General features: G+C 37.9%; 1 protein-coding gene across 2 annotated transcripts in view; it reads right to left on the reverse strand.

Moving 5' to 3' along the window:
• Positions 1–5,515: 5,515 nt before the first annotated feature.
• The window catches only part of CCDC148 (coiled-coil domain containing 148), a 293,851-nt gene continuing 286,211 nt past the window's right edge, over positions 5,516–13,155 (reverse strand). Inside the window, exons 12-14 of one of the 2 annotated variants that reach the window (XM_004375405.1) lie at positions 12,154–12,271; positions 9,763–9,900; positions 5,516–5,814 (exon numbers count right to left, since the gene is read on the reverse strand). In XM_004375405.1, coding sequence (XP_004375462.1) covers positions 5,668–5,814; positions 9,763–9,900; positions 12,154–12,271 — 403 coding nt within the window. In that variant the 3' untranslated portion in view covers positions 5,516–5,667. The remainder of the gene's footprint in view (positions 5,815–9,762; positions 9,901–12,153; positions 12,272–13,155) is intronic. The other variant, XM_012555281.2, reaches the window with a different exon arrangement.

A 13,155-nucleotide genomic window follows, 5' to 3' on the forward strand; every position in this document is an offset into this window, starting at 1 on the left:
CTGAGTGTCCAGGAGGAAGGCATGTCCCTGTTCCCTAGAGCACATAGGTGGGTGGGTTTTGCAGCCGGACTATAAGCACTCAATGAGGTTGGCTGTAAGGACTGGGGGCATCTCTTATTCTTGGGCCTCTATCACAGGTGGCTAGGTGGCGTGGGTGGAGCCACTAGCCCTCAGGCCCGTGATGTGGGTAGGTGAAGACCCTGCTTAATGGGCAGAGCTGTGTCAAACGTCACGAACCTGCCACTTCACAGCTGAAACAGTTGAAATTAGACTTCAGGTATATACCCTGTTGTACTGTGGTAATGAGGGCCCACAGTGTTGAAATAGGCCCACACAAGTCTATGCAGGGGGAAAGGCACCAAAGTCTGTGGATGCTTTATGCCTGTGCCTAGGCAAAGGAGCTGTGCCTACCCCGAGTTCCTGGCTTAGGGGAGCCGGCAGTTATTTTTTCCCATTTGTTAATTTGTTCACTCTCCAAGGCCGGGAGAATGGCTCAGGGTGTGTGACAGATCCTACTTCCGCCCACGGGACTCAGCAATTGCTGAAGCTGGTCCAGGACCCAGTGCAGAGCAGGCAGAGAGAAGGTAAATGGGAGGGAGAATTTTCCTTAAGGGGGGTGTTCTTGATCCATGCTGTAGGCCGGACGCAAGTACTTATCTTTTGCCAGTCGAGGGCTGCTTCTCATTGGTTCTGCATGGCCGAGTAGACTCTCTGTCACTGGGTCTCTGCCGGTGCAGAAAATGCTTCCCAAACACGGCTGCTTGCCTGCCTTACCACTCACCCCAAAGCTGATCAGGCCTAAAGGGCTCAGGCTCTCGTGCCAGGTCTGGCAACTCCTCACTGCTTCGGAACCATCTCTCCCTCCTTCTGCCACTCAGTCCAGTTCCTCAACTTTGCCTTTGTTGTTCAGGGCTCCTAGATTGTCATATATAATCAATTCACTTGTTTTTTTTGGTCTTTGCTGTAAGAGGGTCCACTGGAAGCGACTGACTACTCTGCCATCTTGGCCCCGCCCTCCAAGGGTAGTAATTTTTATTTTTATTTTTTTACCATTACTTATAGTCAGAAATGCATTTTCACTGTGACCCACTATACACACATATATGGATAACCGAAATTAATCAAATTTCACAGCACAGTTCTTATTCCTATTAGGTCTTCCTTCTTTCCTTCCATCCTTCCTTACTCCTTTTCTCCCTTCCTTCCTTTTTCTTTCTTTTTTTTTTTAAGCCTACCAGGCAAGTAAATAAACTGGCAAAAGCCAAAGGGAAGCAGAGCACAAGAGCTGGGGAGGAGGAAAATAAGTGGAAGCCTATCCTTATGTCAGGGTAAAGATGACTCCAAAGCAGGAACTAGCCTTCCTATCTCAGACATTCATATAATTTAGGGATATTAAATCATAAGTTGGCTAAAAGATTATTACTATATATATATATAAAAAGACATTTTTTAATAATTTGCTTTCTTAATGTTTTTTTCTTTTTTTGGGAATTTATAATACTGACATGAGTATATAAAATACTTATGCACACTTTAGAAATAATTCAAAACTTCCTACAACTGCTACTCTGGTTAGGCAATAAAACATTTCCCATAACGTGGAAGGCTCCTCTACCCCCAGCAATCTGCCTCCCTCTCCCCTACAGGTAACCATTACTTTGTTTTTAGCATTAATCATTTTCTTGTTTTTTTCTATTGTTTTACCACCTATGTATGTATCCCTAAACAATATAGGTTAAGTTTGTCTGTTTTGGTACTTTGGATAAATGAAGTAATACACAGCATGTGTATGCTTTTGCATTTAACTCCTTTCACCAAACATTATGTACATAATGGTTTTTTTTTCTCATTTTCACTGCCATATGTAATTCCACTATATAAATATACCACAATTTTTAGATTCATTCTACTGCTGATGAACATTTGGCTTGTTTTTGTTCGGCAATCACAGTTTATTTTTCCTTATACACATATTGGAGTCCTAGTGGCACAGTGATTAAGTACTAACCAAAAGGTTGGCAATTCGAATCCACCAGGTGTGCCTTGGAAATCCTATGGGGAAGTTCTACTTTGTTCTATAGGGTTGCTATGAGTTGTAACCGACTTGACATCAACGAGTTTGGCTTTTGGTGTTCTATACACATAAGCATGAGTTTCTCTCGGGACTATATCTAGGAGTAGAATTGTTGAACCAAAGGGTATGAACATCTCAACATTACCAGATAAGACCAAACTTTTCCAACTTACACTCCCACCAGCACTGTGTTTCCCATTGTTCTCTATCACTACTTGGTATTGTTAGATTTCTCAATTGTTGTCAGTCCGATGGGTGTGTTTTGGTATTTCATTGAAGTTTTGATTTCCACCTTTTCTTATATTTATTTGCTATTTGGATTTCAGATTTCCTTATTTTATTTTGTTCCATTTAAAAATGCTGGTTAGGACTCACTAAACTGATTACCCACAGTTTGAAAAACAACTGATCTAGGGCATATTACTTTACCTTTATGAAGCTATTTCCTTATCTGTAGAATGAGGATGACAATTTCATAAGGTTATTATGATGGTTGTGTTAGGCCAAAAAAATGTCCCCCCACAAAAAAGGCATGTCCACATCCTAATCCTTAAAACCAGTGAATGTTACCTTATTTAGAGAAAAAAAAAAAAAATCCTAGCAGATATAACCAATTTAAGAATCTTGAGATAAGATCACCCTGGATTTTTCTGGGTGGACCCTAAATCCCATGAAAGTGTCCTTTTAAGAGACACAGAAGAGAAGACATACAGAAAAGAGAAAGTGATGTGAAGGTGGAGGAAGCAATTGGAATGATGTGGCTACAAGTCAGGAATGCCAAGGATGGATGGCAGCCACCACAAGCTGGGAGAGCAGCATGGAACAGATTCTTTCCCAGAGCCCTGGAGGGAGCGTGGCCAGGCCGACACCTTGATTTCAGACCCGTGGTCTCCAGAGTTGTGAGAAAATAAATTTCTGTTGTTTTAAACTACTTAGTTTATGGTAATTTGTTACAGTAACCAAAAGAAATTAATGCGATGGTCAAATAAGATATTTTACGTGAAGCACATATATGGTGCCAAGCACACAGAATGTGCTCAGCGAATGATAACTACTATTAATGTTATTAAAGAAAAGAAAGCACATACGGCCTGACTCTGAGCATGGCCAACAGTTGGGCTGTTGCCCAAATCTCTAGTGATGTTTTCATTGTTAACCACAACATATCAACTCACTACCATTCTGAAAACAGTGTTGCTATCTCCTGCTGTGCTACCACCAGCTACTAGTCTGTGCCTGCTGGGGAGGCCTAAGAGGGACAATAGTCAGTTGGAATTTGAGTGAGTAACCCTGCACATCAGCCTGGATGCTGATGCTGAGAAGGATCTATGGACTCTGAGAAACGTAAGTGTCTTGCCACTTAGAGAGAATATGCTCTGACACAGGAGGCTTTCATGGACTTATTGTCTGAGGTTTCACATCAAGAAAATTGAGGGCCCATGAGGGGACAATGTAAGCCTGGGAGATACACCCAACGTAAATACCAATGCTCACTACTCCCTTACTCTTATTAAAGACTCTTTCTCTTCTTATTATGAGATGTTATGATGATGAAAAAGCTGCACTGGAGTGGTATTATGATAACTTTTGTAATATAGAAAATGTTTTGCCCACAGAGTCTTTTGAAAATGTTCATTCTGAAGGGCTGAGCTTATTGTATTGCTTATTCTCATGATGATGGGGACATCATGAAGCCAAAATTCTACTATTTGGCCTGGTCTTTGTTTTATCTATATTATTCCAACAACTGCTCAACTCTGGGCTGGAGGTGGATGGGGAATGGCATGGAGCAACAATAGGGAGGAAAAGGGGTGGAATCTTATCAGTAACAATGACAATTTTCAACAACACTGACTTGCTATCCTGATTACATATCTACTTTCTAGAAATAGTCAAATTTATGCCTGATTTTTAGTTGACATGTTCCTTTTCTGTAAAATCATCTAGATATTTAGTAGGTAATCTGGAACTTTTGGCAGCATTCTAAATATTGTAAACTTTTAAATAGTCCTTCCAAACAACCATACGAATACATTTTTTTCCAAGCCAAAACAGATACTCCCATGCTTGAAATGCAATTTCTAATTTATTCTTTTTTTTTTTAATTGCACTTCAGGTGAAGGTTTACAGAACAAATAGTTTCTCATGAAACAGTAGTACACATGTTGTTTTATGGCATTGATTAACAACATATTAACCCTCTAACTTCTCAACTTTTTTTTCTTTGGTAAAAATACACGTAGCCAAAGATACACCATTTCAAAAATTTCTACATGCGCAGTTCAGTGACATTGACTATGCTCTTCCAATTGTGCTGCTATTCTTACTGTAGATGAAGGCTTACAGAACAAAATAGTTTATCATTTAACGGTTAGTACACATGTTGCCCTATGACAATGGTTAACATCCTCACAACACATCAACAATATCCTTACTCAACCTTGGGTTCCCTATCACCAGCTTTCCTGTCCCCTTCTGCTTTCTGGCCCTTGTCCCTGGACTGCTGTGCCTCATTAGTCCCATTTGGTTTTATGAGGCTGTCCACTCCCCGGCTGAACGGTGAACCTCGGAAATGACTTCACCACTGAGCTAAAAGGGTGTCTGGGGGCCATACTGTCAGGGTTTCTCCAGTCTCCTTTAGGCCAGTAAATCTGGTCTTTTTTTGTGAGTTAGAATTTTGTTCTACATCCTTCTCCAGCTCTGTCCAGAACCCTCTGTTGTGATCCTGGTCAGAGCAGTCAGTGGTGGTAGCCGGGCACCATCTAGCTGTACTGGACTCAGTCTGGTGCAGGCCTTGGTAGCTGTGGTCCATTAGTCCTTCGGACTAATCTTTTCCTTGTATCCTGTTCTCTTCATTCTCCCTTGCTCCCGAAGGGATGAGACCAGTGGAGTATCTTAGATGGCTGCTCACAGGCTTTTAAGACCCCAGATGCTACTCACCAAGGCAGAATGTAGAACATTGTCTTTGTAAACTGTGTTATGCCAATTGAGCTAAATGTTCCCCAAGATCATGGTCCCCACAACCCTGTCTAATTTATTCTTAAGGGCTAATTTGCACAATGAAATTCTTTGGATGATTGGTTTGCAGTAAACATGGTGTACCAAATTGGTTTCTAAATTTAGAGAAAGGTTGAGTCTGCTCTAATAATAATCAAGAAATAATAGAAGTATTAATGATAATGAAGCTCCCATAATTAAAAAGTCAACGTCTGAAATAACAAGCAGAAATGAAGGTTAGCAGGTAGCTGCTACATAATTTATAATTTTTGCAAATGGTTATTTTGAGCTCTTTTCATGGGATGATGCAATCCAAAAAATGCAATTTACTAAATGATAGTATACGTACCATATGTACAATAATTAAGTTCCATAATCTTGGAGGATTTAATACTCTTAAACATAATTTAAAGATATAGAAAGTAGTGCCTAAAATTCTAAGAATCATAAAACAAAGGCAAAGTTATTTTAATAGATGCTATGATTTATTTCCATGTCTAATATTTTAAAAATTTTAGAAACTAGAAATTATTATTATATATAACTGTATTCAAGGAAAAATCTCATATACATATAATAGGATTTGAAGATGAGCTCTAGATTTTAAATACAGTAGACTCCATGTCCTTTCTTGGAGGTTTTTGAGGACTAATTTTTGGTAATATCTCTTTGGCATAAAACGTTTTATGAAGTCCGGCTTCTCGAAGTGCTAACTCAAAGCGAAGTCTAGGGTCAGAAATTATCTGTAGAAATAAAATACAATGTCATTAAATAGAAATTCATTGAACTAAAGAAAATGTATCATTTAGTTCTGTATTTCACCAAGCTGCATGATTTTTTTTTCTTTTTTTGACAGATGACTGTTGCTGCGTTTTGTGCCATCAAGTCGGTTCCAATTCATAGCAACTCTACAGGACAGGATAGAACTGCCCCATAGGGTTTCCAAGGAGTGGCTGGTGGATTTGAACCACCAACCTTTTGGCTAACAGCCTGAGCTCTTAACCACTACACCACCAGCTCTCTGACAGATGACTAGATGACAATAAACTTTGTGTATAGAAATGATTATATTCCTGCCATTTTTACACAAAATGTGCAAAACTTTCTGACATTTAACACTTTCCAGTACGTCAGTGGTTTCCAACATAGAATGTACAGAAAACTGTATATTTGGTTAGTCAAAATACAACAGACTAAAATTACTAAAAGATGTGATAATAGAAGCTTACTTTCCAGTACTATCATTTATGTATTACTTACTGATAGCTGGAATTGCAAAATACAGAAAACTAGCAGTTAAAATAAAAAGTCACAGCTTGTGCATCTGTCTTTAAAAGGCATTTTAATTTCTCCATCATTTGGCAATATGTAAATTAAGTTGAAACACATGGCCACTACTTGAAAAACGAAATCAATAGAACTTTTCTTCCAAGGCCAGATTTCTATTTCAAGCAGAACTAGAAAATGCGTCCATCAATCTGATTCTAAGTGGGAATAGACAGATGAGTAGTTCAGTTTCTGTTTTCATTTATAGCTGATTGGACCTTGTTCCTCTTACCCTCTTTCTATGAATATTAAATGTCAACACACACTATTTGCAATGATAAGAAGGTGGCCACATGCGGATTTTAGCTAACGAGGCATTTTACATGGACTTGAAGCCCCTGTAGAGGACAGGATAATAAGCTGTTGAAAGCAGCCCCTTCCTCAAGGAGCTCTTAAACTAACGAGGGTAATAAGAATGTACGCAGATTACTACAGATCTGCATCTTTGACAGATGCTTCAAGAGTTGTAAAACATGGAGGTACATCTTCCAGTCCCAGAAGGATGAGGTTGGTCTCAGGGAAGGATGTGTACTTGAGCAAGCCTTAAGTTCAACTTATTCTTCTATAAAGCAGAGGGGGTATGAAGAGAGACCTAGCAAGAAAGGATGGCATATGCAAACTTAGAGGTGAAATAGGTCAGTTTGGGATCAGGGTAGTTTGGGTAGAGCCCTGGGTACCACTGGGGGAATACTGGAAAAGGACATTTCTAAACTGGGAATTGAATTTAAAAGACTTGAAGGTCATACCAGGGAGTCTGGGGAGCTCCTGGGTATTGTGTTTGCTTCTGTTTTTAGCATGAAAGTAATATAATCATTGTAATTGCATAAGAAGATGGATCTAGTTGTAAGTTCAGGATAAATGTGGCGGGGAGAGAAGAGATGGAGGCAGGTAGAGAGGTTAGAAGTCTACTACAATTGTCTAGATGTGCACTAATAAAGGTCTAAACTTGGTGGGTAACAAGGAAGAAATAACTCAGAAACACTATGAAGGAAAGAATCAATAGACCCTGGCAACTGATTAATACAGGGGCTAGGGGCAATGATGAGTATGAAGTCAATAATAATACACAGATTTGTGTCTGAGAAGCAACAAATTCAAGCCTTGGACCCAGGTTTCCCCTCTTCTCTATTAATATATTCTCTCTGGTCTTTCTCATCCATTCCCAAGGCTTCATGCTCCACCAGTATGTTGTTGACTATCAAATTATCTCTGGGATTTGTCTCTCTTCTTATTCTATTTTTGAACAGATATGAAGTAAAATATAGCTCTCCCTCCTATTCTGACTCCCATCTCCCCAGTTTTCCTTCTGAGAGGCAATTAATCAGCTTCTTGTGTGTACTAAACATCGTCACCCTAAATATGACAGGAATGAGACAAATTCTCTCTTTCTAATTCTGTTCTTCCTTCTATATTCTTAAACTGTTAATGGCATCACCATCTAATGATTATAATTTACTGAGTTACCACTAGGTACCAGCCAATATTCCAGGCAGTTGACATTTATTATCTCTAATCCTCACAAAAACCTTGCAAATAATTACCTAATAAATGAAGAAAACAAGACACAAAGATGTTAATAGCTTACTTGAGCTCACATAGTTAGTAAATGGTGGATGTGGAATTTGAATCCAAAATTCAGGCTCTTCTCAATATTACATGTTGCCTACCTTGGAATAACCTTACTTTCTTTATCTTCTCCCCCTCTTAGCCAGAGCCATTCTTGCCCCTACCTCTACTTCATAAGGCTCCACCATCTTAAGAGGAACTGGTCCACCCCAATTCTCCATTAAGCATGCACTGATAAAACATAAATCTGATTATACAATTTGCCCACTTCAAAATCTTGCCTCTGCTCACAGTGTAAGGGCAAATGCGTTAGCAAGCAAGACCTACTATACTTTTCACAGTGTGACTATAACCCATGATTCTTGCCTCATCTCCCAGCACTCGCTCTTTATCATGCCCCTTACACTGAAGACATTCAAGGAAGGGACTGATTCTACCTTCGTCTGCTTGGTAAAATCCTCACTTCCTTAGCCCAAGTTCCTGAGAACTTTCCAGCTTCTGACTTTAATCCCTTACAAGCCCCAGTTGCCCTTACAGCTTTGTTTTCTGGGAGATACCTTTGCATCTTTATAATTTACTCCTCTCCATACTGGTCTGCCATGATCCTTTGTTATTGTTGTTGCTATTAAATCATCTGGAATGAATCTTTACATTGCTACCAAAAATCTTTGGCTAAGATGTAGCTTAAAAGTGTCCTCTCTGACACCTACTCTTACTTCCCAGTCAGGGTTAACCATTCCCATCCCCTTGTTGTTTCAGCCCTGCACTTACCTCCATTAAAGATTAGGTCTCACGTTCACAGCATTATTTCGTTACGGGCTATTTTCCCTCCCAGTCAGGCTCATCTGCTTACTCCCTCCAGACAGGCCCAGTCTGTCTTGTCCAGGTTGTATCCCTGGCACCTTATCACGATACAGTGTCAGGACATAGTTTATAGTATGTCTAGTATGTGTTCCATGAATACGTGTCTAATTAATCAATGAATGAATTATTCATCTTTTTATTCCCTAGCAAAGTATGTAGCACATACTAGAGGCATATTAGATTTCTTTGGCAATGGGTGAATGGATGAAACTTCCTGCTTTTAAAATAATTACATAAATTTAGCTTCTCTCCTTAGATTTGTAAAATTAACAACTACTTTCTCCCTTAATTTCAGTGATTCATCCATCTGACATCCTTCCTCCCTCCTTTTCATCCAAAAGATTTTTTTTAGTCTCTTATCAGTTCTAGGCACAGACTAAAATGAATCATAAGTTCCTAGAAATGGTTAAATAATAACTTAACACTTTTTCCATAGAAATGTTTTATTTTATCATTAAGTCTGACACATCATCTTCTATTCATTTTAATTCTGAAAGTTTTCCTCTGCTTTGTCCTATATCAATACCATCAGTTCTTTCTTTAATAGGATTTGTTATAAATTTAAATATAAATTCCTTAATAGAATAGAGCAATATTTAAATAACAAAGCACAATATTAACATAGAACTTTCGGGAAAAACTTTACAAAGTTATCAAAATTTAAAAAATAAGTCTCAATGATGGACTTCATAACATTTTCAGGTAAACTGTTTTTAACCTATGTTTATCTATTAGCAACTTTATAATATTAAGAATTATATAGTAACTAGATACTATCCTTTAAAAGTAAAAATTCTGCTAAAATGTGTGACATTCAAATGTAAACACCAAAAACCGTTTATATAACCTAAAACCATTTATAACACCTAACACATGATGATGATTACTGTCATCAACACGGCTTTTGCATAAATCATGCTGATTTCCATAATTACCTGCTGTTCATTGTATGTATTCAATGTGAAGAGTGGCTTTTGAAGAATAAATTCTTCAATTCCAATCCTCATCCTAGCTTTTGATGCCACTGTATCTGACATCATTCTAACAGGATCAAATTGAGCCACAATAGCAACCTGAGAGAAGAGAAAGCACAGCTACTTGAAACAGGCACATGCTAAATACTTCTGGGCAGCATTATTAATGGTTAATGTCCATTAAAGTTCAGAAATTTTACCAAAGATAAAACCTGAGGGAAGGGCAGAAAGAATATTAAAATCTGGCCAGTCCTATAGATGCACAAAGGAGTTAATGGTTTAAAAACAAAACAAAATAAAAGATTAAAAGGCCATAGTGTGTAATTATTTGCTAATGACTGAATAATTAAAATTACAATTAATTTTAGATACAAATTTATCTTTCTGATACAAAGTCATAGAGAACCTTACATAGAAACCCCACATATTCAATCACCTTGAAAGCAACCAAAGTAAAATAATAATAACCATTTTTTAACCATTAACAATTTATGGCTATGGTAACACCCCCATAAAGCTTTCCAGAAAGTTTAATCTGATTAAGCTGAGTCTAGAGCATATCATTCATGGGTCAATTTGGTATGTTAACATTACTGGGCAAGTTGGGTGAATTTCCAATGCACCAGACAACTAGATTTCCAAAGGCTGTTACAAACTACTGTTCCCACTTCTACTGCCATTATTTCAACCCAAATGCCCTTGTCGTTTATGATTATTCAAACCTGCACCCTAATGAAAAGAAGCCACTAATTTTGTAAATTATATGCACCATTAGTAACACTTGCCTGATAATTCCTAAAGTCAAGAATTGGCATTAAGAAAATGGCATTTTAAATGCCATTTAGAAGCCTCAATGATATAACAGGGCGTTGAACATACCCTAGTTATTGTCAGTTTCCTGGCCAAAATGTCTTATGCTATAGTTCTAAACACTGATTACAGATCACGGGCACAGATATCTCCTCTTTCAATGGGTTTGCAGATGGAAGGAATTTAATCATATGAACTCTCTAGTTATCAAAGTTTTATTTTGAACTAGAATATGTCTAGTAATAGTGGCATTAAGTTTTGTCCTCAGAAGGCCAATACATTATTTGCTAATGATCGAATAATTTAAACCTGCAGTATCTAGAATGATCAAGACTTGCATTTCTATGCTTTGAATTTATCTCTATTATCTATTTTACTGATGATAATTAAGAATATGATGATGTAATAGTCCCATGCATCTATACTTCATCTACACTAAATCATTTAACCAGACTTCCTTGATTTGACCCCAGTCTGACATTCACAAGCTGTGTGACTTTGGGGAAGGCACCTAGTCTTTGTGTTTCCCCAACTTCCTCTTTCATAAAGTGGGAACATCACTAATATCTACACCCTAGGACTGTTGTAAAGATTAAATGAGTTAATACAGAAAAGCATTTAAAACAGGGCTTTTCACTTAGTAAAAACTCAGTAAATGTGAACTCACGTTACCATATACCTATGAGGCAGGTACTATTACGATGATCTCCATTTTCCAGATGAGGAAATGAAGCTTAGGGAGGTTATGTAAAAGATCTAAGTTTCCTGTGCCAGTGAGTAGCAGAACCACGTTGTACCAGGTTCAAGGACACCAGAGGCCAAGTTCTTACCCACCGTGCTATCTTGCTCCACTGATATAGGGAAATAGTATCACTGAGGGAAACCAGTCATTTCCCATCAGCTGGGAAATGGTATCAACGAAGTCTTCACAGCTTGGGAGTTAACCAATCACTTCTGGGTTTAAAACTGAAATATTACCAAGTAAAACTATTTTATCACATTTCCCAAGCCCATAAATTCCTGCTCTTGCCATTCACTTTCTACTTTCGTCTACTTTTACTAGGCAAAGCTATGGGAGGCTTTTATTCCTCCACAAAAACGGTATCTTTAAAAACTGGTTGGTAACATGTTTGTTGACTGGGATATTTCCAAGCAGAGGTTTCCACCTCAAAGAGCATTATGTTGTTAGCGCTCCACAGGACTTTTGGAGAACAGTAAAATCCTTTGGCTAGATGCAGAGCTTCACTGTTGTAAATGGATACTATTTTGCTAATAAATTTGAGGTGATATGGAAACATTTAAATCTTGGGAGAGTTTTTTAAAAGGTGCTGATAAAATTCTTTTAACATACTGAGAAACTGTGAATGGTTCAACATAAATCTAATTGCTCCCACAAATGAAGATCAGTGTTCCAATTTGGAAAAGTTATATTTTATATAGCAGATGTCATGAACTAAGCCCCAGCAATAATGTTATTAAGGGCACTTGGAAACTTTTTTTTTTTTTTAAAACCACCCATGAAAATTTCCAAATTGAAAACACCTGTCTCCTGAGGGCTTCTAGTCGCCTCTCTCTCTCTTCTTCAGCGTGTGCTTCCTGAAGGGCCACTTCTTTTTTCTCCATCAAACGCTTTTCCAATAATTCTTGTCTATATTTAACCCTTTAAGAAATAATGGATACAGGAGTTGGGAAACATCATAATGATCTTGGAAATGGCATAGAATAAGAGAATAAAGTCAGAAGGCACTTCAGAGGTGACATCACTGTGACATTTTGTTATTACTTGTTTTGGGTTGATTTCTCATATCCAAATCATAAAAGACACTTGTTTTAAATGCAATTTACAGTAATCCTAATACCAACCAGAGAACTGCATTCATGGAGCAGGAAAGGGTGGAGTAAAGTCCAGTGTATCTCTGTATTCATTGAAATGACTTTGTTAACTCTCAAACTTTCTGTTACCTGCCACAGCGGCAGCTAACACGCCCCTGAGGGAAAACCCTTTCTTAAGTGGGTTATTATAGTGCTCTTCTGCTGAGAATTTTTAACACAATTTGAAGGGTTAAAAAGGCTGTATTACTGATTAAGTGTAAATATTTTTAGAAAGAATAAAATACTATATTTTATAAAAATTAAAATTCTATAACATAATAAAAAACTCATTGCCATCGAGTTGATTTGATTTCAACTCACAGTGACCCTACAGGACAGAGAACTGCCCTATAAGGTTTCCAAACAGCGGCTAGTGGATTCGAACTGCTGACCTTTTCGTTAGCAGTTGAGCTCTTAACCACTGATTATCTCAATTGCTAGAACTTGAACCCAGCTTTGTATCAACGCTCATTTTGTGTGTGTGTGTGTGTGTGTGTGTGTGTGTTTTCCTTCACATAATGCTTCCATGCCCCTGAAATCAGCAGGTATTAAAACAGGTCACATTTATCTTTTTTTTTTTTTTTTGGCTTTAACAAAGAGAAATTTATTTTCTCACAGTCTAGTAGGCTAGAAGTCCAAATTTAGGGCATCAGCTCCAGGGGAAAGCTTTCT

This window comes from Trichechus manatus, unplaced genomic scaffold, assembly GCF_000243295.1.
Source record: "Trichechus manatus latirostris isolate Lorelei unplaced genomic scaffold, TriManLat1.0 scaffold00036, whole genome shotgun sequence".
Lineage (NCBI taxonomy): Eukaryota > Metazoa > Chordata > Mammalia > Sirenia > Trichechidae > Trichechus > Trichechus manatus.